The sequence below is a fragment of the Odocoileus virginianus genome, chromosome 23 (assembly GCF_023699985.2).
Source record: "Odocoileus virginianus isolate 20LAN1187 ecotype Illinois chromosome 23, Ovbor_1.2, whole genome shotgun sequence".
Lineage (NCBI taxonomy): Eukaryota > Metazoa > Chordata > Mammalia > Artiodactyla > Cervidae > Odocoileus > Odocoileus virginianus.
This window is the reverse complement of record NC_069696.1, coordinates 43,145,727-43,168,257: the sequence shown is the minus strand read 5'-3', so window position 1 is coordinate 43,168,257 and position 22,531 is coordinate 43,145,727. Positions and strand designations below refer to the sequence as shown.

The 22,531-nt window shown below is 43.7% G+C and overlaps 1 protein-coding gene across 5 annotated transcripts in view; it reads left to right on the top strand.

The window, feature by feature from the left end:
• Nucleotides 1-22,531, top strand: part of ABTB3 (ankyrin repeat and BTB domain containing 3) — a 473,097-nt gene that overhangs the window by 334,126 nt on the left and 116,440 nt on the right. For all 5 annotated transcript variants that reach the window (XM_070453999.1, XM_070454000.1, XM_070453997.1 and 2 more), the window contains one exon: nt 9,920-10,069. In XM_070453999.1, coding sequence (XP_070310100.1) covers nt 9,994-10,069 — 76 coding nt within the window. In that variant the 5' untranslated portion in view covers nt 9,920-9,993. The remainder of the gene's footprint in view (nt 1-9,919; nt 10,070-22,531) is intronic.

Sequence of the window (22,531 nt, the reverse complement as noted above, 5' to 3'; positions counted from 1 at the left end):
TAAATCCACTTTGATTGTTGGAGACTAACATTCCTCTGTCAGATATGACAGATCCAACAGGTAGAAAATCAGTAAGGACAGAGTTGAACTCAGCACCTTCAATCAATTGGACATAATGGACATCTATAGACTGCTTCATTCAACATCAACAGAATCCTTCTCAAGCTCACATGGAACATTCACCAAGATAGACCACATTCTGAGGCATGAAACACACCTTAACAACTTCAAAAGAATAGAAATTATACAATGTCTGTTCTCAGACCTCAACAGGATTAAACTAGACGTCAATAAGAGAAAGATAGCTGGAAAATTCCAAACACTTGGAGGTTAAGCAACACACTTCTGAATATCACTTGGGCCAAAGGAAAAAAATCTCAAGAGAAGTTTTAAAAATACGTTTAACTAATAATAAGTGAAAACACAACATAAAAATTTATGGGATGCAGAAAAAGCAGTGCTTACAGGGACATTTATAGCAGTAAATTCATGTATTAAAAAAAGAGATATATGGCAGAAAACAACCCAATATTATAAAGCAATTATCCTCCAATTAAAAAAAAATTATAAAAAAAGAAAGATGTAAAATCAAGAACTGAAGCTTTTGCATTAGAAAACTAAAAAGAGAAGAGCAAATTAAATCAAAAGCAAACAAAAATAAATAGTAAGAATTAAAGCAGAAATCAATTAAAAACAGGAAATCAATAGAGAAAATCAATGAAACCAAAGCTGGTTCTTTGAAAAGATCGATAAAATTGATGAGTCGCTAGCCAGGCTAACTAAGAACAAAAAGAGAAATGACTGAAATGAAGAAGGAAATATCACTATAAATCCCATGGACATTAAAAAAAAATGTAAAGAAATACTGTGAAAAACTTGGTGCTCACGAATTTGATAACTTAGGTGAAATGTACCAATTCCTTGAGAGACTTAATCTCCCAAGACTGACAACAAGAAGAAATCAACAATCTGGGGAATTCCCTGGTGGTCCAGTAGTTAACATTTTCTCGCTGCCAAGGATTTGGGTTCAGTCTCTGGTCAGGGAACTCAGATCCCACAAGCCATGCAGCACAGCCAAAAAAAAACAATAGACAATCTGAATAGGCCTATATCTATTAAAGAAATTGAATCAACAACTGATAACCTTTAAAAACAGAAAGCATCAGGCCCAGGAAGTGAATTCTACCAAACATTTAAGGAAGCAATTTTACCAGTTCTCTACAACCACTTTGGGCTTCCCTGGTGGCCCAGTGGTAAAGAGCCCCCATCCACCTGCAGAGTGGAAGGCTTGGGTTCAATCCCTGGGTCAGGAAGATCCCCTGGAGGAGGAAATGGCAACCCACTCTAGCGCTCTTGCCTGGAAAGTTCCATGGGTGGAGGAGCCTGGTGGGTTGTCGTCCATGAGATGGCAAAGTCAGGTACCACTGAGCGACTGACCACAACAAAACAACCCCTTTCAGAAAACGAAAGTAAAAGGAATCCTTCCTAACTCATTCTGTGCATTCGGTGAGTCTAGCATTACTCTAAATACCAAAACCAGACAAGAAAACTACAGATGCATATCTCTTGTGAACATAGATGCAACAATCTTGAACAAAATATTTGCACAGCAGACCCAATAATGTATAAAAAGAGCATATTACAGTCCCTTCAACACATCAGTTTTCTTGCTTCTGTGCTTTGGTTTTTGCTGCTCCCTCTGTTTTGCCCTTTCCTACACCTTTGTCTTCCCCACAACCCATGCCATTCACCTAGGAAACCTCACCTCATCTTTTGGTACTGATCCTAGGACAATTCATCTGTGAATCCTTTCCTGTCAACGCCACTCAGGTAGAATGTCCCATTTCTATTTGTGCCATTAGTGGAGCATGTACGAGCTTCTCTTACAGCTCCTGGACATAAGTACACTCATAAGCATGTGTACTTATCCCGCTAGATTATGAATTTCTTAAGGAGAGGATCTGTGTCTTTTCGTTAGAGCCTCAGTCTGGCACATTATGTGGGATAGAGGAATGGAGGGATGGAGAAATGGATAGATGGATGAGAGAGAGGGAGGTTAGGTGGGTGGATAAGTAAATAGATCAATGCAAGTTAAGCTCCAAGAGAGCAATTACTCTGTATTGTTTCCTTCTGTATCCCCATTGTATTGGTTGTATTGGATACGTCCAATACACAATGTATTGGATAGTAGATGCTCAAAAAATAATTAATTAATTACCCTTTAATTAATTAAAGGATGATCCATAATAAAAGTGGAAGTTTGGATGGATGGATGGATAAATGAGTGATTGATGAATGCATTTGAATTATAAGTATTCAAGAGGAAGCAGAATGGCCACCTTGATGTAGAGCAGGAAAGCCTCCCTTGTCCACAAAGCTGCCTCCTCATTATTTTACTCTGGTCTGTTGCCATGTGTTAACTGAAATGTCAAAGACTAGTTTTTAGCTCAAAACACTCTAAGACACAAGTTCCCTGTCTGTTGCACGCAGGACTGGGTTATTACCCAGTGGGGTTATTACCTTGCTGGGTTATTACCACCACATGACACTGTGCCCACACGTGTCACTGCTGTGTAGGGGAACAAAGAAGACAGATGCTTTTCAGAGAATTTCCAAATGGCCACAGTCCATGGTCCCAGGAGCCAGATTATCTCCTAAATCTGGACATTTCCACAGCTCACAGATCTTCCTCTGTGGGCTGAGAGCTTCTTAAGAATAGAAACTTCTTTAATCTTGGGGTCTCAGAAGTGACATCTGAGTTGGGCCTTGAAGGATGAACATGAATTTGCTGGGCATCCATCAAAAGGTAGGTAGTAGGTATAGAGATAATAAGGGAGAGGAAGAAGTGGGCATAGTGGGTATTGACACTCTTCCTAGAATTTTGGCTGAGAAAAGGAAAGAGAGAGAAACAGGCTAGCTGGAAGGTAAAAGTTTAGTTTTTAAGAACAAACCTTTTTTGGCCCAATGCCCTCCATGGTCTGCCCCTACTACCTGGTCCAGCTCCTTCCCCCAACTTCTGCACCCTCTGTGCCCATCATGTACCCTCTGTTCCAGTCACTCTTGTGGGCAGAGCACATACCTTTGGGCCTTTGCTCTTCCTTGGAATGTCCTTCTCTAATCACCAACTTTATCTTCATCATCATCATCACCTTTGTTGAGCTATGTGTAGGGTCCAAGATTTACATGCATTAACTCATTTGATCTTCCAGTGGCCTCAGGAGCATTTTATACAGTGACCATTCCCATATTATTCACAAGGAAACGGAGGTACAGGAAAGCTAAATAGCATCCTTAGGTGCTGTTGCTGCGAAGTAGCACTGGTGCAATTCAACCTGAGCATTCATTCAGGCTCCAAAATCCACACTCTTTCAACTTTGCCATAAGATGTCTGCTCCCCCAGGTCTCCTAAGCTCCCCTGGGAAGTTGCCCTGGCACTTCCAGGCCAACTTGGCTCACCCACTGTGATCCATGAGGACCTCATGCACGCCTCTGCTCTGCTGTTTCTCCCGTCATGATTCAGTTGGTGGAGGGGTCTGTCCCCCTTGCCGACCAGGAGCCTTTGAGAACAGAAACGTGTCCTGTTGGCTTTGTGGTGCTTAGTGTTGGTGAATGAATGAATGATCCACAGATACCTTCCTATTCTTTTAGTTTGTTTTTTATTTTATTTATTTTTATTTTGTTTCTTATTGGAGTATAATTGCTTTACAATGTTGTGTTAATTTCTGCTGTACAATGACGTGAATCAGCTCTATGTGTACATATATCCCCTCTCTCTTACACTTGCCTCCTGCCCACCCCCATCCCACCCATCTAGGTCTTCACAGAGCACTGAGCGGAGCTCTCTGTGTTATATAGCAGATTCCCACTAGTTGTTACATATTTTATGAACAGTAAAATTCTAACCTCTCAGTTTACCCTAGCCTCCCCTTCCCCACGCTGTGTCCACATGTCCATCTCTACGTCTATGTCTCTATTCCTGCCCTGCAAATAGATTCTTCTGTACCATGTTTCTATGCTTTAATATACGACATTTGTTTTTCTCTTTCTGACTTATTTCACTTTGTATGACAAACCCTAGGTCCATCCACATTTCTGCAGATGACTCAATTTCATTCCTTTTAATGGCTGAGTTATATTCCAATATATATATGTACCACATCTTTTTTATCCATTCATCTGTTTTTGGTTATTGAGGTTGTTTCTATGTCTGACTATTGTAAATAGTGCTACAATGAACACTGAGGTACATGTGTCCTTTTGAATTATGGTTTTCAATGGCTTAGTGGGTAAAGAATCTGCCTGCAACACAGGAGATGTGAGTTTGAGCCCTGGGTCGGGAAGATCCCCTGGAGAAGGAAATGGCAACCCACTCCAGCATTCATGCCTGGAAAAATCCCATGGAGAGAGGAACCTTGTGGGCTACAGTCCATGAGGTGGCAAAGAGTGGGACACGACTGAGTGACTAACACTTTCAGGGTGTATGTCCAGTAGTGGGATTGCAGGGTCATATGGTAGTTCTACAGACATTTTCATGTTTTAAGGCCGGCGTGCTTATTCTCCCTGGGCACTTCAGCTGCCAAGGACCAGCATGTTATTGAACTCATTTCTGAAAATTCTCCATCTTTGTGTTTTCTATCTCTTATTTCTTCTGATGGTTTAGCTTCAGACTTCCTAAGAGCTTTTCCCATTGACTGTAATTCATGATGGGGGAAAAATGAACTGTGGTCTGGATGTATCCTAACTGGAATATGGCACGCCTCTCACAGATGTATGTGCTCACCAAGGCAGTCCTGACCTTGTTTCCCGCTGCCAAATTTCTTAAAATAAAAAGGAGTTTCCAAGCCGATTGTGCAAACATTTTTAAAAATCTGATAACTTCCTACCTTATTTCTTAATAAATTAAACAGTAGAAGAAAGCCCTCTAGCAGCGTGTTATTGAATTCCTAAATCTTTCCCTTCAAAGAACTTCACTTGGATTATTAACAAACATTTATCGACCCCCTTCTCTGTGACAGGCTGTCCATGTAGATTATCCCATTACGGCCTCCCAAGCACAGTAGGAGGTAGATGGCATCAAACAAGTTTCAGAGGGAGAAGCAGAGGCTCAGAGGAGCCCAGTTGCAAGCCCCAGGCCTCACAGCTGGGAGACGGTGAGGCAGGAATCTGAACCCAGCCAGGTCTGTCCAGGGCCAGTTTGAGGGCTGGAGTGCTGCGCCCCAGCTGCTTCCTTCCCATTTCTTAAAGCTGGGACTGGTGCCAGGGCCCTCCACTTTAAATTCTGGGGACAACCTAGCAGAAAACGAGGCTTAGCTTGGCAGGCAGGACACAGGACAGTCTGTCTCCTTCTCACGGCCAGAGACAGACAAGGCAGAACCCAAACCTGAGCCCAGGATGGGTTATGTAGCCCCCTTGTCTCCCGTCACCATCATCACATCAAGGGGAGAATGAATGAGTGCTGACGGTTGTTGTATTTGGTTTTCTCTTGGTGGGTAAATAGCATCCTGATCCACTGATAGAATGGAGACACAGAGAAGAGCTGTGTGGAGGGAAAGGATGGCAGGGTGTTGTGTTTGCCAAGGAACCATCCTATAGGAAGGCATTCAGGGAGGCAGAACTGGCCCGGATCACCCCCAACGGAGACAGAATGCCAGATGTGGTTGGTCCAGGGGCCCACCCAGAGGAGTGGTTCTCATATTTTCTATCCTAAATGACCTGACCAAAAAGTTGTCTGTCTCCAGTCACACAGGATTGTGGAAGGATGATCTGCAAGACTATTTGAATCCAGACATTAGATAAACAAAGCAGCACATTGTGGGAAGAGGCCATCTAGTAGACACTTGCTATCGGTTGGAGGCCTTAAATATTTCTTTTCTTTAAGCAACACAATAAACTGATGACATGGATACTTTAAGCCCTCTTTGCAGACACGGAAGCCGACTGAAAGTCTGGGAAGCGCTTTGTCCAGGTTGCCCAGGGGACCGGGGCAGGACGGAAGCCTGCCTCTGGCCTCTGGCCTCCCCTGGTTAGTCAGTCCCAGGTTGGTTATAGCTGGAAACGTGGACATTCAAAGGCACTGGTTCATCATCTTCTAGTACTTGCCAATCCCTTTGAAAATGTGAATGGATTTCTCCTTAGACAAATATATAACCTACCCCACCGTGATAGATTTCAGTAAGACGGTGACGCCTTCAGCATCATAGACGCTCCCCGGTGGTCACCTGCTCTCCAAGGTGACCATATTCCTCTAGGTCCAAAGTCCTGTTTGAACCTTAGGTCTCCCCTGTTTTGAAACTTGGGTCAGTCACCACGCTGTGGCTGTCCTTGGCTCCAACACCAGAAATTAATGAGTACTCCAAAACCCTCAAGCCTGTGTCTGACACTAAAATATGCAGCCGGGACCTTCTTTATGACCTGGTTGATTTTTATACACAAAAAAAATGACTCTAGTTTATGTGTGTACGCCGTATAGAGTCATCAAAACAAAAGAAAAAAAAAAAGGAAAACCCTGGTATATAATCTTTGCATAATAGATCAATTATAGATTTCTCAAATCCTAGTACTCTAGCTTTCAAAGCTTCTTTGAATAATTATATTTTCACATTTAAATTTCATAACCCTCTAAAAGAAGGATGAATAATTCTGAGGGAAATTATTTATTCTCACGATGAAGCATAAAGCAGTTCAAAGCTGCGTTTATACACTTTGACCGATTTTCATCTCAGTTAACATATGTCAAGCATGCACTATTGCTCAGCACGTGCAAAGTAGTTTAGCACACACAGTCTCATTTCATCCGCTACCCTCAGCAGTGCCATGAGGGGGGTGAGGCTATTCTTATCACCCCATTTCACAGAAGAGGAAACTGAGGCCCAGAGAGGTTCTCTGACCTCCCCAAAGTTACACATGGGTAGGAAGTGGTAGAGCCAAGACTGGCGCTCTGGGTTCCAGATTCCAAGTCTGGAGTCACATTTGAGGCACATTTGCTTGTGCCTCAACCCATGTGTGAAGCAATGTTTCAGATGCCAGCCTGGGATAAGAACTTGCTGTGTATAATGCAGTTACCAAGAAAGCAAACCTGTGAGTACATGTCAGAGCCTTTTGTATTGTTCATTAGAGAACGTCATCCTCCCTGACAGTTCCGGCTCACTCCCTGGTCTACTTTACTGTGAAGTCCCCTGGCTGCTACCCCCTCCCCCAGCAGAGGGCCCCATCCCCTGAACCTTGGGCCACTTGTCCCCCTGGGTCGTGGTCACCTGCTGTCATTTGCCATGTGCACTTTTAAGAGTGGTAAATCTCTGAATTAGAGTCAGGAACTTCAGAGGCATCAGATGAAGGGTTGGCCCAGCATTCATTGCCATGGCAACGGCTACTTGACTTGACCTCTGACCAAATGTCTGGGCAGGTGAGCGAAGAGGAGGAAGCAAGGATGACTCAGGGCGTCCCTGCCTGGGGTGATCGGGGGATGACTCAGGTATTAAGGGAAAAGGACCGGCAGGAGGCCGGCTTTACATGATGAGCATTTCTGTGAAGAAATTTTGCCTTTCCTGAAAAGCTGAGGGTCCATGAAGTGCGGGGATCACCTCTCAACCTTCTCTGCAGCCTATGTGGAGCCCAGCCCAGTGCCAAGTAGTATCCAGTAAATCATCAATCTGTATTGTCCAGTTAATGCCAAGGTGTGAACCAGCCTGGCTCACAGAGTTTTTCACACTGCCAGTCACGACCCACTAGTGGGCCATGAAATCACTTTTGGTGCGACACTCAGCATTTTTTATTGGTAAGATAGAAACGAAGTGAAGAGGGGAAAAATGGAGCATGCCTCGTACATAGTAAGGATCAATATTATTTTCCACAACTTTTTTTAATGGAAAACATGAAAAGCGTGTGTAGTAGTGTTGGTGGTGGTGGTGTAGTCGCTGAGTTGTATCTGACCCTTTTGTGACCCCGTGGACTGTAGCCCACCAAGCTCCTCTGTTCATGGGATTTTCAAGCAAGAATACTGGAGTGGGTTGCCATTTCCTTCTCCAGGGGGTCTTCCTGACCCAGGGATTGAACCCACGTCTCCTGCTTGGCAGGCAGATTCTTTACCACGGAGCCACCTGGGAAAGCTGTGTATACTGGGTTGTGATGTAAAGTATATTCTTATTGAGTCCAAGGTTTTTGAAAAACAATAGTTAGAAAACAATCTCAGAAATTCATTTGACCAGTTTCCTGATTATATGAACATTAAACTCTAATGGTCATTTGCACTGTGTATCCATTTATTTATTACTCAAAAAAATCTGTTCTGGTTGCCTTCTCCACTGTGTCAGCCTTTCATTAGGTATGAAAGTAAAATATTCAAGACCAGTGACTAGGGCAGTGTGGCTGGAGCCACTGATTATGCAGCAGGGGGCAGGAGAGGTGTGTCTTCAAAGGAGGAGCCTTTGTTTGCTGGGCTTCTGTGGTTCAAACAGGGTGAGCAGTGGGCTTGAATTTTGACCTTTGCCTTCTGTCTGTCCCCTCGCCCTGACAGTTGGCTTAAATAATTCAGCACCTGTGTGCTGATACTGCTTCACTGGACTCCAGCCGTTTTGTCATTGGCAGTCTTGTTTCCCCAGTGAGTTTATTCTTGAATACATCTTCGGCTTCTTTTACATCTCCAAAATGCCTGGCAGATTTGGGACTACTGTAGGTACTCAGTAAATGCTGCCTACTTATTGACAACTACTTTTGTTCAGGTCCTGATAATCTTCTCATCTTCTCCTACCGTAGAGCATGTATTGTATGGCTTTGTGGTTATGTGTGTAATAGTCCATCTGCTTCACTTAGACTGTGAGCGCATTGAGAACGGGAGTAGGTGTATCCTGTCCATCAGCATATCCTCAGTCCCTAATGCAGCACAGCATATGCCTGCCTCATTCACTGTCTCCTCCGTGATTGACATACAGTAGGTGTATCTGCTAGTCATCACCATGATAATACTGAGTAACGAACAACCCTGGGTATCTCAATGGCATATTAAATTAAGACTTGCTTTTGTGGGGCAGCTCCAAGCTACAGATTGTACTGGATCGGCTCTATGGGTCTCTCACCTTCCTTACACCAGCAGGCTAAGCAGGGTGTGTTTTTCTCATGATAATGCAAAAATGCAAAAGAGCAAGTTCAACTGCACAGGTGCTTTTCAGACGTTTGGTTCCATCATATCTCTTAACATACCTTTGGCCAAAGTTCGTGAAACCCAAAGTCAAGGAGCAAGAAAGCACACTCTGCCTATGGAGGTTGTGGCGATGACAGGAACAGTGACTAGTTCTGAATAGTCAATCGAAGTAAGTTCTCAGGTTCTCACTAAATGTTCATGGAATGGAAAGGACGGGATGAAAATAATTGGATTCCAGGGATCTCTCATGGGTATTCACCATACAAGTTACAAAAGCCCGTGGGGGCTTTTTAGCTCCTGAAATACAGCTCTATGGAGAAAGTCAGAGCTTTGTCTGACAGATAACAGCCCAACCACCCAGAGTGGAATTTGCTGGGGAAGTAAAGCAAGCCCTCAGAGGACTGCCAGGAGAGATGTCCTCCAGGGCGCTTGGGGTGGCAGTTGCCTCAGGAAGGCTGGTGGGACCGGGACCACTGAGTTCTCAAGTGGCGTTTCTGTGCAGGTGGGGTGCCTGCCAGCTCTGAGGAAATGATTTTCTTCTGTATCCTTTGGGCATGTGCGCATGCAGATGAATGTTTGTTAAATCATCAGGAGACCTTTGGAAAGACCTAGACATCATTTCCTAGAGGATGCAGAGCCTTGGCTCCCATATTTCCTTTGCAGTACCAACTCTGGTGTGGTTTGAGGCTGTGCGTGGGGTTTGAGGGGTTTTGTACCCCTCCTTTGGGTAGCAGAAAAATAACAATCTGTTTTCCTTTCACCCTCTGTTCCCACCACCTGCAGGAGTGCTCTGTCTTCCAGACAGTCTGAACCTTCACCGGGACCCGCAGCGGACCAGCAAGCCGGGAGAGCTGCCCATGTTTAGCCAGTCCGAGCTGAGGACCATCGAGCAATCCTTGCTGGCCACCCGCGTCGGCAGCATCGCAGAGCTGAGTAAGTGGATGCTGGCCTCCCTACTCTGTGCCCAAGGGGCTGACTGTGCTCAGGGCAGTGCTCTGTAACCAATCCGCTGACTCCTTTTATTAAGCACCTGCTGTGTACACAGATCAGTGTTGATGGCCCTGGTGAAGGCGGGGCTCTGGAGTCAGGTAGACTGGTAAAGACTGCTTCTGATGGAGGTCAGCCTCCCACCCTTTTCTAAGCCTCCATTTCCTTTTTTATAAAACAGAGAATATGGTAATACTTCACTTAGAATGTAGTTGCAGTGACTCAGCAAGCTGACACCCACCAGGGAGGTCTCTGCAGTCCCTGGCACACGGTAAATGCTGCTGATTTCCACAACGGGACCACGTCTGTTCAGAATCCTCCACTGGCTCCCCATCTGATCCACAGGAAAAGCCAAAATCCTCAAAATTGCATCCAGGCTCCCCACCTGTATCCCTCAGACATCTTCCTCCACTTCCTCCCCAGGCCTGCTGAACTCAGTCACACGTGACTGTTGTTCCTTGAACATAGCAGACATGCCTCAGGGCCTTTGCACACACTATTCCCTCTGCCTAAACCACTCTCATCCTCCAAATAGCCACATAGCTAATTTCCTCATCACCTGCAAGTCTCACCCAGATGTTACCCCTTGATGAAGTTTTCCCTGACCACCCTATTTAAAATCATAACACCCTGAGAACCCTGATCCCTCTTCACTGCTTTACCTTTCTCCCCAGCTCTTACCCTATGACATGCTCAGTATTTCTTTTTGTTTTTCAGTAACAAGTCCACTGAGATATAATTCCTATCCTGTTCACCTACTTAAAGTGCATCATCATTCAATGGCTTTTAGTGTGTTTCCAAGTTATGCAACCATAACCACAATCAATTTTAGGACATTTTCATCACCCCAACAAGAAACCTGAGAGCCATTAGCAGTCATTCCCCTCCCTCCTTCCCCCAGACACCCTCAATAGTTGACTCATTAATTTTTTAATTGTCTGTTTCCTGCTGTTAGAATATATTCTCACAGAGAGAAGGGATATTTGTTTTGTTCACTGTTGTAACCTCAACACCACGAATACTGCTTGGTGCATAGTCAGTCCTCGGGAAATATGAAAACAGGGAGAGACAGACAAAGAGAGAGGGAGAGAAGGGGCAGAAAGGCAGAGAGAAGAAGGCTGGGGTGTCCCAAGTTTAAGTAATGATTGCTATGCTTCTACACCCCCTAATTCAGGTCTGGGCCGAGTCTGGCCAACCAGAGAAATATAAAACTGTATTTACTTATGATCCAATTGATCGTCAAATGACACAGTTGTGCGTTAGCTCCAGATGGAACTAGAGTAATGATCACAGAAATGCTAGAGTATGTTAAAGTATGAGGTAGTGTGAAATTCTAGAAAATTCTGAATGATAAAAGATTTCAGGACTCATAAAGCAACTTGTGCTTCTTCCCAAGAATTCCCTGTATACCCAGGACAGTCATCCTACCTTGAGTATAAGGCTTGCACCTCTGCAAAGGGAAGCAGTCGCTGATTCGAGCTGAAGGGGCTCCTTATGGTCACTAGAGCTACTTTCTTGGCACCTGAATTTGGAAATTGTGTTTCCATTCCCATCAAACCCCCAAAGTCATGAGATGCCTCTGATTACCGGGTCTTCCAGCCACTGGTCAGTTATATGATTGTTCTTACACTTAAGGATTCTGTGGACCCCTTTGGCAACCTGATGAAGCCTGTGGACCCTGCCTTAGAACAGTACTTTTAAATGCATGAAATAAAGTGTACCAGTTTATAAAGGAAGCTAACCATATTAAAAGGCAGTTACCAATATATTTTAGCTAAACTGTGATATAGTCATCATATGTTTTTTATTAGAACATTATAAAACAAGATCTAGCAGCAACTCTGATGACTTATTATTTTGAGGTGGTAATGTGTGTGAATGATATTTTGAGATATCTGCAACAGTTGGAACAGGATACGGAAAGGTCTACATTTTAACAGCCCCCCAGAGATTCAGATGTAGCTGGTCCAAGCAGATCCCTTGGGGAAATATCTCAAAGAAGAAATGCCATGTTGTTTGGGACTCCACCAATTTCCAAGACATGCCCTTGACCTTGGAAAGGCCGGTTCTGGCTACAGGGTTGGATCATGTCCACACGGGTGCCACCTGGGAAGAGGCCCCCACACGTTCTCCTCTGGGGCCTCAAAGGTTTGTCCTGAAGTATTTTAAGGGCCCCTCCTAGCACCTGGGCTGGAGCTCTGCTCAATTCCAGTGCTTCTCTTGAAGGAAAGGATTTGCTAAACTAACCTGCACTTCACCTAAGCAGGCAATCCACAGGAGCAGCTTGTCACGTAAATTGTTTTTGAGGACAATGTGCTCTGTAAATTAAATGCTGTCTTTGCCATTGAATATTGACTTTCGCATATGAATTGTTGGCACACAAATAGGTGCTGCTAATTATGAATAGGTTCCCTCGTTCATTAAGTCAGCCCCATAGAAACGTGTGTGCAGAAGCATGTTGATAAGCCATGTCGGCGATGGAAAGTAATAAAATTGCCTTCTTTTCTGATCTGACTGTAATTTAGACTGACTTGCTCTATGGTCTGAATCAATACAGCCTTGCCCTGTCTGTGTACATAGAGAGCTGTTCTTCATATTCAAAGGTTACTCTGCCCATACGGATTCCAGAAACCACTGTTGTTCCAGCAATGGTGGAATGGAGAGAGTTTGTTCCCAGCTGTCCCTGCTCTTCTTGAATCGGGCTGCTCGGGGTTGAGGGCAGAGCCCCTGACTATAGCCTTCTTAATAGCCAACGATAATAGATGTTGACCGAGGAATCTATGAAAAATCTACATGAGCTACTTCCAATGTAACCATTATTATCCACATAGATGTGGGAATGAAGGTAAGAAGGGGATAAATAACTTGTCTAAAATCGGCCACACCTGTGAGTTGATGACTTGAAATTGAATCCAGTTCTCCAGGCAGAGCTTTCATCACTAGACATGACTCCCTGTCTCTGGGGGAAGCCTGGGTATTTCTAGATGATATGGGTGGGCTGTATCTGCCTCTATAACATCAGAACATTAGTCAGACCTTTGTTCTTCCAGGTCTGAGGATCTAGTTTGCTCTGTACCAGATATTATGAGTGCTGTCCTCAAAACTAAATTGGAGATGTGAAAATTCACAAAGGTTACCAAGTATTTCACCAGCAGGCAGATGACAGACCCACCCCCACTCCCCTACTCCCCTCACCCTGCCCTTGCCCGCTGAGACTTCTCCCTGTATACGCCCTGCTTCTATCCTCAGGGCATCATATTAAAACCCCAAACTGCCTTCTTCAGTGGTGATGTATAGCGGTGATGTTATGGCTTGGGGCAAAAATACATCCACTATTTCCAGACCACCTCCTGTGTGCCAAATGCTTTAAGCACATGAAAGGTATTATTATTCTCATTTTATAGATAAGAAAACTAAGACTTGGAAGGATAAACGTTTTGCCAAAAGCCACACAACTCATAAGCGGCAGAGTCCCATTTCAAACCATCTTTTCTTTTTCTGCTTTATGTGCTGGGTCCAGTTGAGTTCTGCATTCCAAGCACCTAACACATTGCCCTTAGCTGGGGAAATATCTGATGAATGTCCAATGAATACACGAATGACCCACAGTGCACTAGTCTGTGAAACAAAAGCTGAAGAAAATGCTACAGGGGAGGGGAACTCAATGAAATTATTGTAAAATATTTTGTGTTCTATTGAACCGAATTTTGAACTCAGAGAGCTGGAACTGGAATCTCTGTATGTCAAATTATATGAAAATGAAAATGAAAGTAGCTCAGTCTTTGCGACCCCATGGACTGTGGTCCTTGGAATTCTCCAGTCCAGAATATTGGAGTGGGTAGCCTTTCCCCTTCTCCAGGGGATCTTCCCAACTGAGGGGTTGAACCCAGGTCTCCTACATTGCAGGCAGATTCTTTACCAGCTCAACTGAGCCACTCACATTATTTGAGTAAGAAGCTAAATCAGGAGATCACAAAGGTCCCCAAACTGACACGGGCTGGTGATTCTTAACCATGAGCCCTAGGAAATTAGCAAGACAGTACTTAAAGTCCAGTGAGCAGACCAGGCCTCCTTACCTAAACTGGGTCAGGAGTAGGTCTGCGGGAAGGCAGTCCATCCCATCTCCAGGGAAAGCAGAGGCCCTGGCTGTGCTCATTTTTGAATTAACTCGACTCTGCGTTTGGTCCCATCCATCCCATATTTGTGTCCTCCAAGACCTTGTTGTAGCTCTTCTGCCCAATGTTCCTTGCCTTGCCCCCAAGCTCCCAATTAACCCGCATTGGACAGCTATTAAGTAGAGTAATTGCTTTCTATTATTTAAAGGGGAAAAAAATGAGGGCTTCATTGAAAAATGCCTCTTTCTATTTTCTTTTTACACTAAACTGTGAACTTGCTGTTCCCACTCAATGTGTTCCTCGAAACAGGACCATTAATTTACAACTGTGCATAAAAAGGCTTTCTGGGTTATCTCTCCTCAGGGGGAAAAGAAAAAGCCCTCATTGCTTGGACAAGGGGGCTCTCAAATGTAAATGGGGAAGTGGGGTCTTTTCTTAAGGCCCTGCTGCCTCTGGCCACTAGAATGCACCTGTGACCCTTTTCTATGATAAAGTGTCACTGGCCTTAACCCTTCTGTGCCTCAATTTCCTCATCTATAAAATAGGGAATGAGTTGTCTTTGTTCAGGCGCTCAGTCATGTCCGACTCTGCAACCCCACAGACTGCAGCATGCAGGGCTTCCCTGTCCATCACCAACTCCCAGAGCTTGTTCAAACTCATGTCCATCGAGTTGGTGGTGCCCAATTATCTCACCCTCTGTTGTCCCTTTCTCCTCCTGCCTTCGGTCCTTCCAGCATCAGGGTCTTTTCCAATGAGTCAGTTCTTCGAATCAGGTGGCCAAAGTATTGGAATTTCAGCTTCGGCATCAGTCCTTCCAATGAATATCCAGGACTGATTTCCTTTAGGATGGACTGGTTTGATCTCTTTGCAGTCCAAGGGACTCTGAAGAGTCTTCTCCAACACCACAGTTCAAAAACATCAATTCTTCAGAAGCAAGGAGCAAGCATCTTTTAATTTCATGAGTGCAGTCACCATTTGCAGTGATTTTGGAGCCCAAGAAAATTTTGGAGGCAAGTTAAACCACGGTTTATGATGCTGGAGAGTGCCTTGATTTCCTCATCTGTGCTGTGTGACCTAGGTCAAGTAACTTGATCACTCTGATCCCCAGTTTTACCACCTCTGAAAAGAGAGTGATGATACCTCCTACCCCAGGGTAGTGAGAGGTTCTGAAAACGTACCATAGAAAGTGGTAGCTGACTGTGGATGAACAGCAGGGAAGGAATTGAAGGTGCTGTCACAGTGCAGGTTTAGGCGAAAGGAACCCATGTTGGAATATGCAGTCCTTTATCTCGGGGTGATCACAGTGGCATGCAGGAAGGCAGCTTAGAGGGAACTGCGCTGATAACCTGAGTCTAGAAGGCAGAGCTCTGTTTCCCAAAGGGTAGCAAGGGAAATTGCAGGTAGTACACAGAACACTTTCTATTTTTAATTGCCATGAATTTTTTATGGGTACTAGAAAAATATTGGTTTTCCTTTTATGGCACTGATATAAAGTTTCCTTTTTCAATGAATGTATTGTGTGAAAGAAGGAGCCAATTTAAAGAAAAATGTTAAGTAAATAAATTTGACCTGCAGCACACAGATATGTGAGAATTCATGATGCTGATTCTCAAATGACTGACACTTGGGAAACCTGATTATAAGCAGATTCTCAAGTAGGTTCCTAGAACCAAACTCTAGCCACCCAAACTCAGTGTAGCTAGTGACAAGAGGGTTTGTTGCTTTGGGTTCATGAATGAAGCTGACGGGGAAGCAGCAGATAGCACATACATAGAGTGGGATTTGAAGTGGAGCTAGTGATTGTAGAATCCCCATGCCAATTTCATCTCCCATGACCAACCCTCATCAGAGACATCCTTTAGGCCTGTGATCCAGAGACTGGGCTGATGACAATGATGATACTGATGGTGATGTAGATAGTTATGATGATGAAGATGATAATGGTGGTCATGATGATGGAAAAAATGGTGCTAATGATGAAGATGATGACGGTAGTGACAATACAAAGTAGAAGGTATAGGTATATGCTGAATACTTATTGTACATTTAGAATGTGCCCAACCCTATTTTAAGTGATTTATATGATCACTTCATTAGGTGCTATTATTATCTCCATTTTCCAAATGAAGAAACCAATGCTGGGTATTTTCTACATGTTATCAGTTTAATCCACACAACAAGTTTACAAGGGACATAATTATCCCCAAATACACAGACGTTAGCTCACCCAAGATCATGCAGCTGGTCAGTGGCAGGTTGGAGACTCAGACTCAGAGAGTCTGACTCCAGAAAGCTTGTCCCTAACCACCAAACACACTGCTCCTCCAGGAACAGGGCAATGATTGAGTCATGCCTCTGCCCATTAAGCTCAATAGGGGAAGCAGATGAATGGGCATTTCAAGCGTGTCTGAATTAAACACATAACATGTTAGACTTTATCATCAGGTGTTGTAGGTGTGCAGAGTAAAGGGCAATTGATTCTGACTGGGGGCATCCTGGAGGGCTCCCTGGAAGAAGTGGCATTTGATCACAGCCTTGAAAGTCTTCAGTAGTTGAGAAGATGAAGGGGAGGTTCCTGTAAGGTGAGAAAACAACAAGAGAAAAAGCAGGGAGCCTAGAAGTGCAAGGCAAACTGAATGATGCTCTGAGGACACAGTTGTCCAACCAAAACCAAAGCCTTCCCAGGGTCTTGGGGACCTGGAGGGGTGACGTGTGGCCCCAAAACATGGATCCTCTTCTCATCTCCACCCGATTTTGATATTTCTAATTTTGAGCTTTTTTATGAGCACTTTCAAGAAAGACAAAGGGAAAGATGAATGTACCCCAACCTGGCCCTAGATAGGAGGTACTAGAAAGTAAACACCACCTCGCTAAGCTTATTATTCTGATAACACCAAGAAGCACATTCCAAAATTCAAAATTCAGAAATAACAAAAAACGTTGGAAGGGAATGTTCCCCACAGTCCCTCTAGGCAGAGAAATCCTTGGTCAACGTTTTGCTTTTTCCCCCCCGTTATTTACTCAGTGCATATTTTTAATAACATAATCCTGATCACTCTGCAATTTTGAATTTCACTTTTTTTCCACTTACCATTTTAACACAAAGATATTTTTTTCATTTATTGCAGCTCTCTGTAAACATTTTTAGTAACTGCATAAGTTTTATCACTTACCAGAGTTTACTTAACCATGCTCTGATTTTCAAACATTTGTTTCTTTGTCAAATTTTGGACTCTGTAAATAAGGTTTTGGATAAAAATCCTTGTGCATGAAGATTTTGCTGCATTTTGGATTCCAACCTTGGGACAGAGTCCCAGAAATGGAATTACTGAATCAAAGGAAAGGAGCATTTGTTAACACCTTGGCCACACAATGCCAAATTGCCCCATCATGAACTTGAAGCTGGCCCAGGCTGCAGTGTGCTGTCTCTGTAAAAAGGACTTAGGTCAGTGTAGGGTGACAAGCACAGACATTAGAGTCAGGCAGACCCAAGTTTAGAGTCTTGTCTCTGCCTTGTGACCTTGAGCCTTGGTTTCCTTATCTGTTAAAACAGGATTTCTCAACCTGGGCATTATTGACTCTTGGGCAAAACTCTTTCTTATGGGGACTGATTTGTACATAGTAGGATGTTTAGCAACATCTCTAGCCTCTACATACTAGGTACAGTAACAGTCCCCAGAAATGTCTCCAGATATTGCCAAATATCCCCTGGGAGGCAAAATCACCCTGCTTGTGGAGCACTGCGGTAAAGCTAAAATAATGTAGTTCTGTTCAGTCGCTCAGTCGTGTCTGACTCTCTGCGACCCCATGGACTGCAGCACGCCAGGCCTCCCTGTCCATCACCAATTCCCAGAGTTTACTCAAATTCATGTCCATTGAGTTGGTGATGCCATCCAACCATCTCATCCTTTATCATCCCCTTCTCATCCCGCCTTCAATCTTTCCCAGCATCAGGGTCTTTTCAAATGAGTCCATTCTTCGCATCAGGTGGCCAAAATATTGGAGTTTCAGCTTCAGTATCAGTCCTTACAGTGAATATTCACTGATTTCCTTTAGGATGGACTGATTGGATCTCCTTGTTGTCCAAGGAACTCTCAAGAGTCTTCTCCAACACCACAGTTCAAAAGCATCAATTCTTCAGCGCTCAGCTTTCTTTATAGTCCAACTCTCACATCCATACATGACTATGGGAAAAACCATAGCTTTGACTAGGTGGACCTTTGTTGGCAAAGTAATGCCTCTGGCTTTTTAATATGTTGTCTATATTGGTCATAGCTTTTCTTCCAAGGAGCAAGCATCTTTTAATTTCATGCCTGCAGTCACCATCTGCAGTGATTTTGGAGCCCCCAAAAATTAAGTCTGTCACTGTTCCCACTGTTTCCCCATCTATTTGCCATGAAGTGATGGGACCAGATGCCATGATCTTAGTTTTCTGAATGTTGAGTTTTAAGCCAACTTTTTCACTCTCCTCTTTCACTTTTATCAAGAAGCTCTTTAGTTCTTCTTCACTTTCTGCTATAAGGGTGGTGTCATCTGCATATCTGAAGTTATTTATATTTCTCCCAGCAATCTTGATTCCAGCTTGTGCTTCCTCCAGTCCAACATTTCTCCTGATGTACTCTGAATATAAGTTAAATAAGCAGGGTGACAATATACAGCCTTGACATACTCCTTTCCCTGTTTGGAACCAGTCTGTTGTTCCATGTCCAGTTCTAACTGTTGCTTCTTGACCTGCATACAGATTTCTCAGGAGGCAGGTCAGGTGGTCTAGGTATTCCCATCTCTTGAAGAATTTTCCACAGTTTGTTGTGATCCACACAGTCAAAGGCTTTGGCATAGTCAATAAAGCAGAAGTAGATGTTTTTCTTGAACACTCTTGCTTTTTTGATGATCCAACGGATGTTGGCAATTTGATCTCTGGTTCCTCTGCCTTTTCTAAATCCAGCTTAAACATCTGGAAGTTCACAGTTCACGTACTGTTGAAGCCTGGCTTGGAGAATTTTGAGCATCACTTTGCTAGTGTGTGAGATGAGTGCAATTGTGCAGTAGTTTGAGCCTTCTTTGGCATTGCCTTTCTTTGGGATTGGAATGAAAGCTGACCTTTTCCAGTCCTGTGGCCACTGCTGAGTTTTCCAAATTTGCTGGCATATTGAGTGCAGCACTTTCATAGCATCATCTATTAGGATTTGAAATGGCTCAGCTGGAATTCCGTCACCTCTACTAGCTTTGTTTGTGGTGATGCTTCCTAAGGCCTGCTTGACTTTGCATTCCAGGAAGTCTGGCTCTAGGTGAGTGATGACACCTAAATAACCATGGTTATTTGGGTCATGAACGTCTATTTTGTATAGTTCTTCTGTGTATTCTTGCCACCTCTTCTTAATATCTTCTGCTTCTGTCAGGTCCATACCATTTCTGTCCTTTATTGAGCCCATCTTTGCATGAAATGTTCCCTTGGTATCTCTAATTTTCTTGAAGAGATCTCTAGTCTTTTCCATTCTGTTGTTTTCCTCAATTTCTTTGCATTGATCGCTGAGGGAGGCTTTCTTACCTCTCCTTGCTAGTCTTTGGAATTCTGCGTTCAAATGGGTATATCTTTCCTTTTCTTCTTTGCCTTTTGTGTCTCTTCATTTCACAGCTATTTGTAAGGCCTCCTCAGACAACCATTTTGCCTTTTTGCATTTCTTTTTCTTGGGGATGGTCTTGATCACTGCCTGCTGTACAATGTCACAAACCTCCGTCCACAGTTCTTCAGGCACTCTGTCTAGCAGATCTATTCCCTTAAATCTGTTTGTCACTTCCATTGTATAGTCGTAAGGGATTTGATTTAGCTCATACCTGAATGGTCTAGTACCCTGTAGAACCTTGTGAGTACTAGAAACAATGCATGTGAGGTGCTTTTTCACAATGCCTGGCAAAGAGTAGATGCTCAATGAACAGCAACTGGACTGTTGTTCACACAGAGTCAGACTCCACATTTTCCATCTACAGGTCCCCTTAAGATCTTACCTGCCCACCTACCCCTAAAAGTGAGTTTCCTTCTCTGATTCTTTTTTTAGTTTCTTGCATATATTCTCCTGCTGTGGGAAATGGAGAGAAGGAGGGTCAGACTCTAGGTTAAGGCTTAGTAGAAGGCAGAGGAGTGTAGGGAAGTTTAACCCCTCACTACTGTCTGTTTGACCCCTGCATCACTGTCCAGATATTAAGCTTAGTGGACTGTACTCTGGTTAGGTCGTCTTGATGACACCTTAGGACTCTGGCAACATGGAAGTTTTCTTTGCTTTGGCAATCAGAGTAAATAGTGACCACTTGGACTTTTGTCTCAAGAAGGACTTTAAGGCTGCATCTCCACTCTGGATAAGAGTTCTGTGATTGATTAAGCATGTCTGCCATGGACATGGAAGAGAAAAGGGAGTATTTGCATTTTCCACCCTCAGCTGAGACCTCATCTGCATAGTTCAGCTCCCACAAAGGGGATGAATAGTCCCTCTTGTCAATCTTCTTTTGAGGAAGTAGCCCCTCCCTCAGACAAGAAATGGGAACCTAGAAGGCAGGCCTTGGGCCTTTAGAGAAGAAACTTCTGTCTTTCGCGGAGTTTCACTTCCCTAAGTTTGGATTTTAGGTACAAGTGTCTTGTGAAAAGGTACAGCTGGATGGCAGAGAACTGGTGGGCTCTGCGGGCTTGGTTTCCACTGGGTAATGAGGGGTGGGGAATGGGGGAGACAGTCCCTGACCCCCACAAAGAGCTAGGCTGGAGAGGGAGGGTTAAATTCTAGGAGTTAATGTTTCAGTCATGAGTCCAAAGACAGAAAGCCTTCTTATCCAAGGGCCTCTCTCTTGTCTCCTCTATTTTTTCCCTTAAACTGATTGGATGAGGCCCACCCACATTCTGGAGGGTAATCTGCTCTACTCACAATATACTGATATAAATATTAATCACATGTAAAAAAATAGCTTCACAAGTCAGAAAGAGAAAAACAAATGTAGTATATTAATGCATATATATATGGACTCTAGAAAAAGGATATTAATGAACCTATTTGCAGGGGAGAAATGGAGATGCAGATGTAGAGAATGGACTTGTAGGCACAGTTTGGGAAGGAGAGAGTGTGATGAATGGAGAAAGTAGCATCAACATTCATACACTATCGAGTGTGAGACGAATAGCCGGTGAGACTTTGCTATGTAGCCCAAGAGAGACCAGTCTGGCTCTCTGTGATGACCTGGAGGGACAGGATGCGGGGAGAGGAGGGAGGGTTGGGAGGGAAGGAATATATGTATAATTACAGCTGGTTTGCATTGCTGTGTGGCAGAAACCAGCACAACATCTAAAAATTTTTTAATATATATTTAAATAAGTTTTAAAAACTAAAAAAAAAAAAAAAAATAGCATTACAGCAACATTTAGACTAGTGTTTGACCAGACAGCTGGGCACCATAGCCTAGCCCAGCCGACACACAAAATCCACCATCACAAATATCTTCAAGGAACATCTCCCCAGATGTGCAACACCTCCCGCTGTGGAAGAGATGATTTCTAGAGGGACAGGGGCAGTGCCTTAGATAACACTGGTCCTGGGAGTGATGCTTTTCAATTCTATTTTCATTCTAATTGCTTTCAGAGGAAAGGCTCCACTTGATATGAGCCCCTGACAACTCTGTTACTTGCTCTTTGTAACGAAAGCAGGACCAGAATTCAGGTATAAATTAATTACACTCTTTTTATTGAATTAACGTTCACAATTACCTGTTTACAGCAAGGGATACTGATTTCCCATTTATGGCAGTGACATAATGTTTCTTTTTCAGATATATGTATTCAAAAAATAAAATAAGTTCATCAAAGATTAAGTAGATAATTATACAGGTGGCGCTTGGATACAACTACCTTCCTGAAGGTTGCTTACAAGCAACCCACGTTTGAGAAACACAATCTTAGTCAAGAAAAGTCAGAACTTCAGGCCCAGCCAGTCTCCCATAAGAAGATATTCTCTCCACAGCCAACCTGGGAGCATGCAGGTTTGGTTTGACGAAGGAGAAAGCTAGTTTTCTTCTAAGAAAGCATGAGAAAGACCAGAGTGTTCTCAGAGTTTGCCAGTGCTGAGAAGAGTAAAACATGCCCCTCAAGGATCCTGGTTAAGTGCATAGATTCTGGAGCCAGAGTGCTGGGGTTCAAATCCTCCTTCTGCTGTTCGTAGCTCTGCCCTGCTGAGAAGTTATTCCACCTCTTCAGGCCTCTGTGTTCTCATCTGTAAAATGGGTTTATAAAGGTATCTACTTTATAGGGTGTTATGAG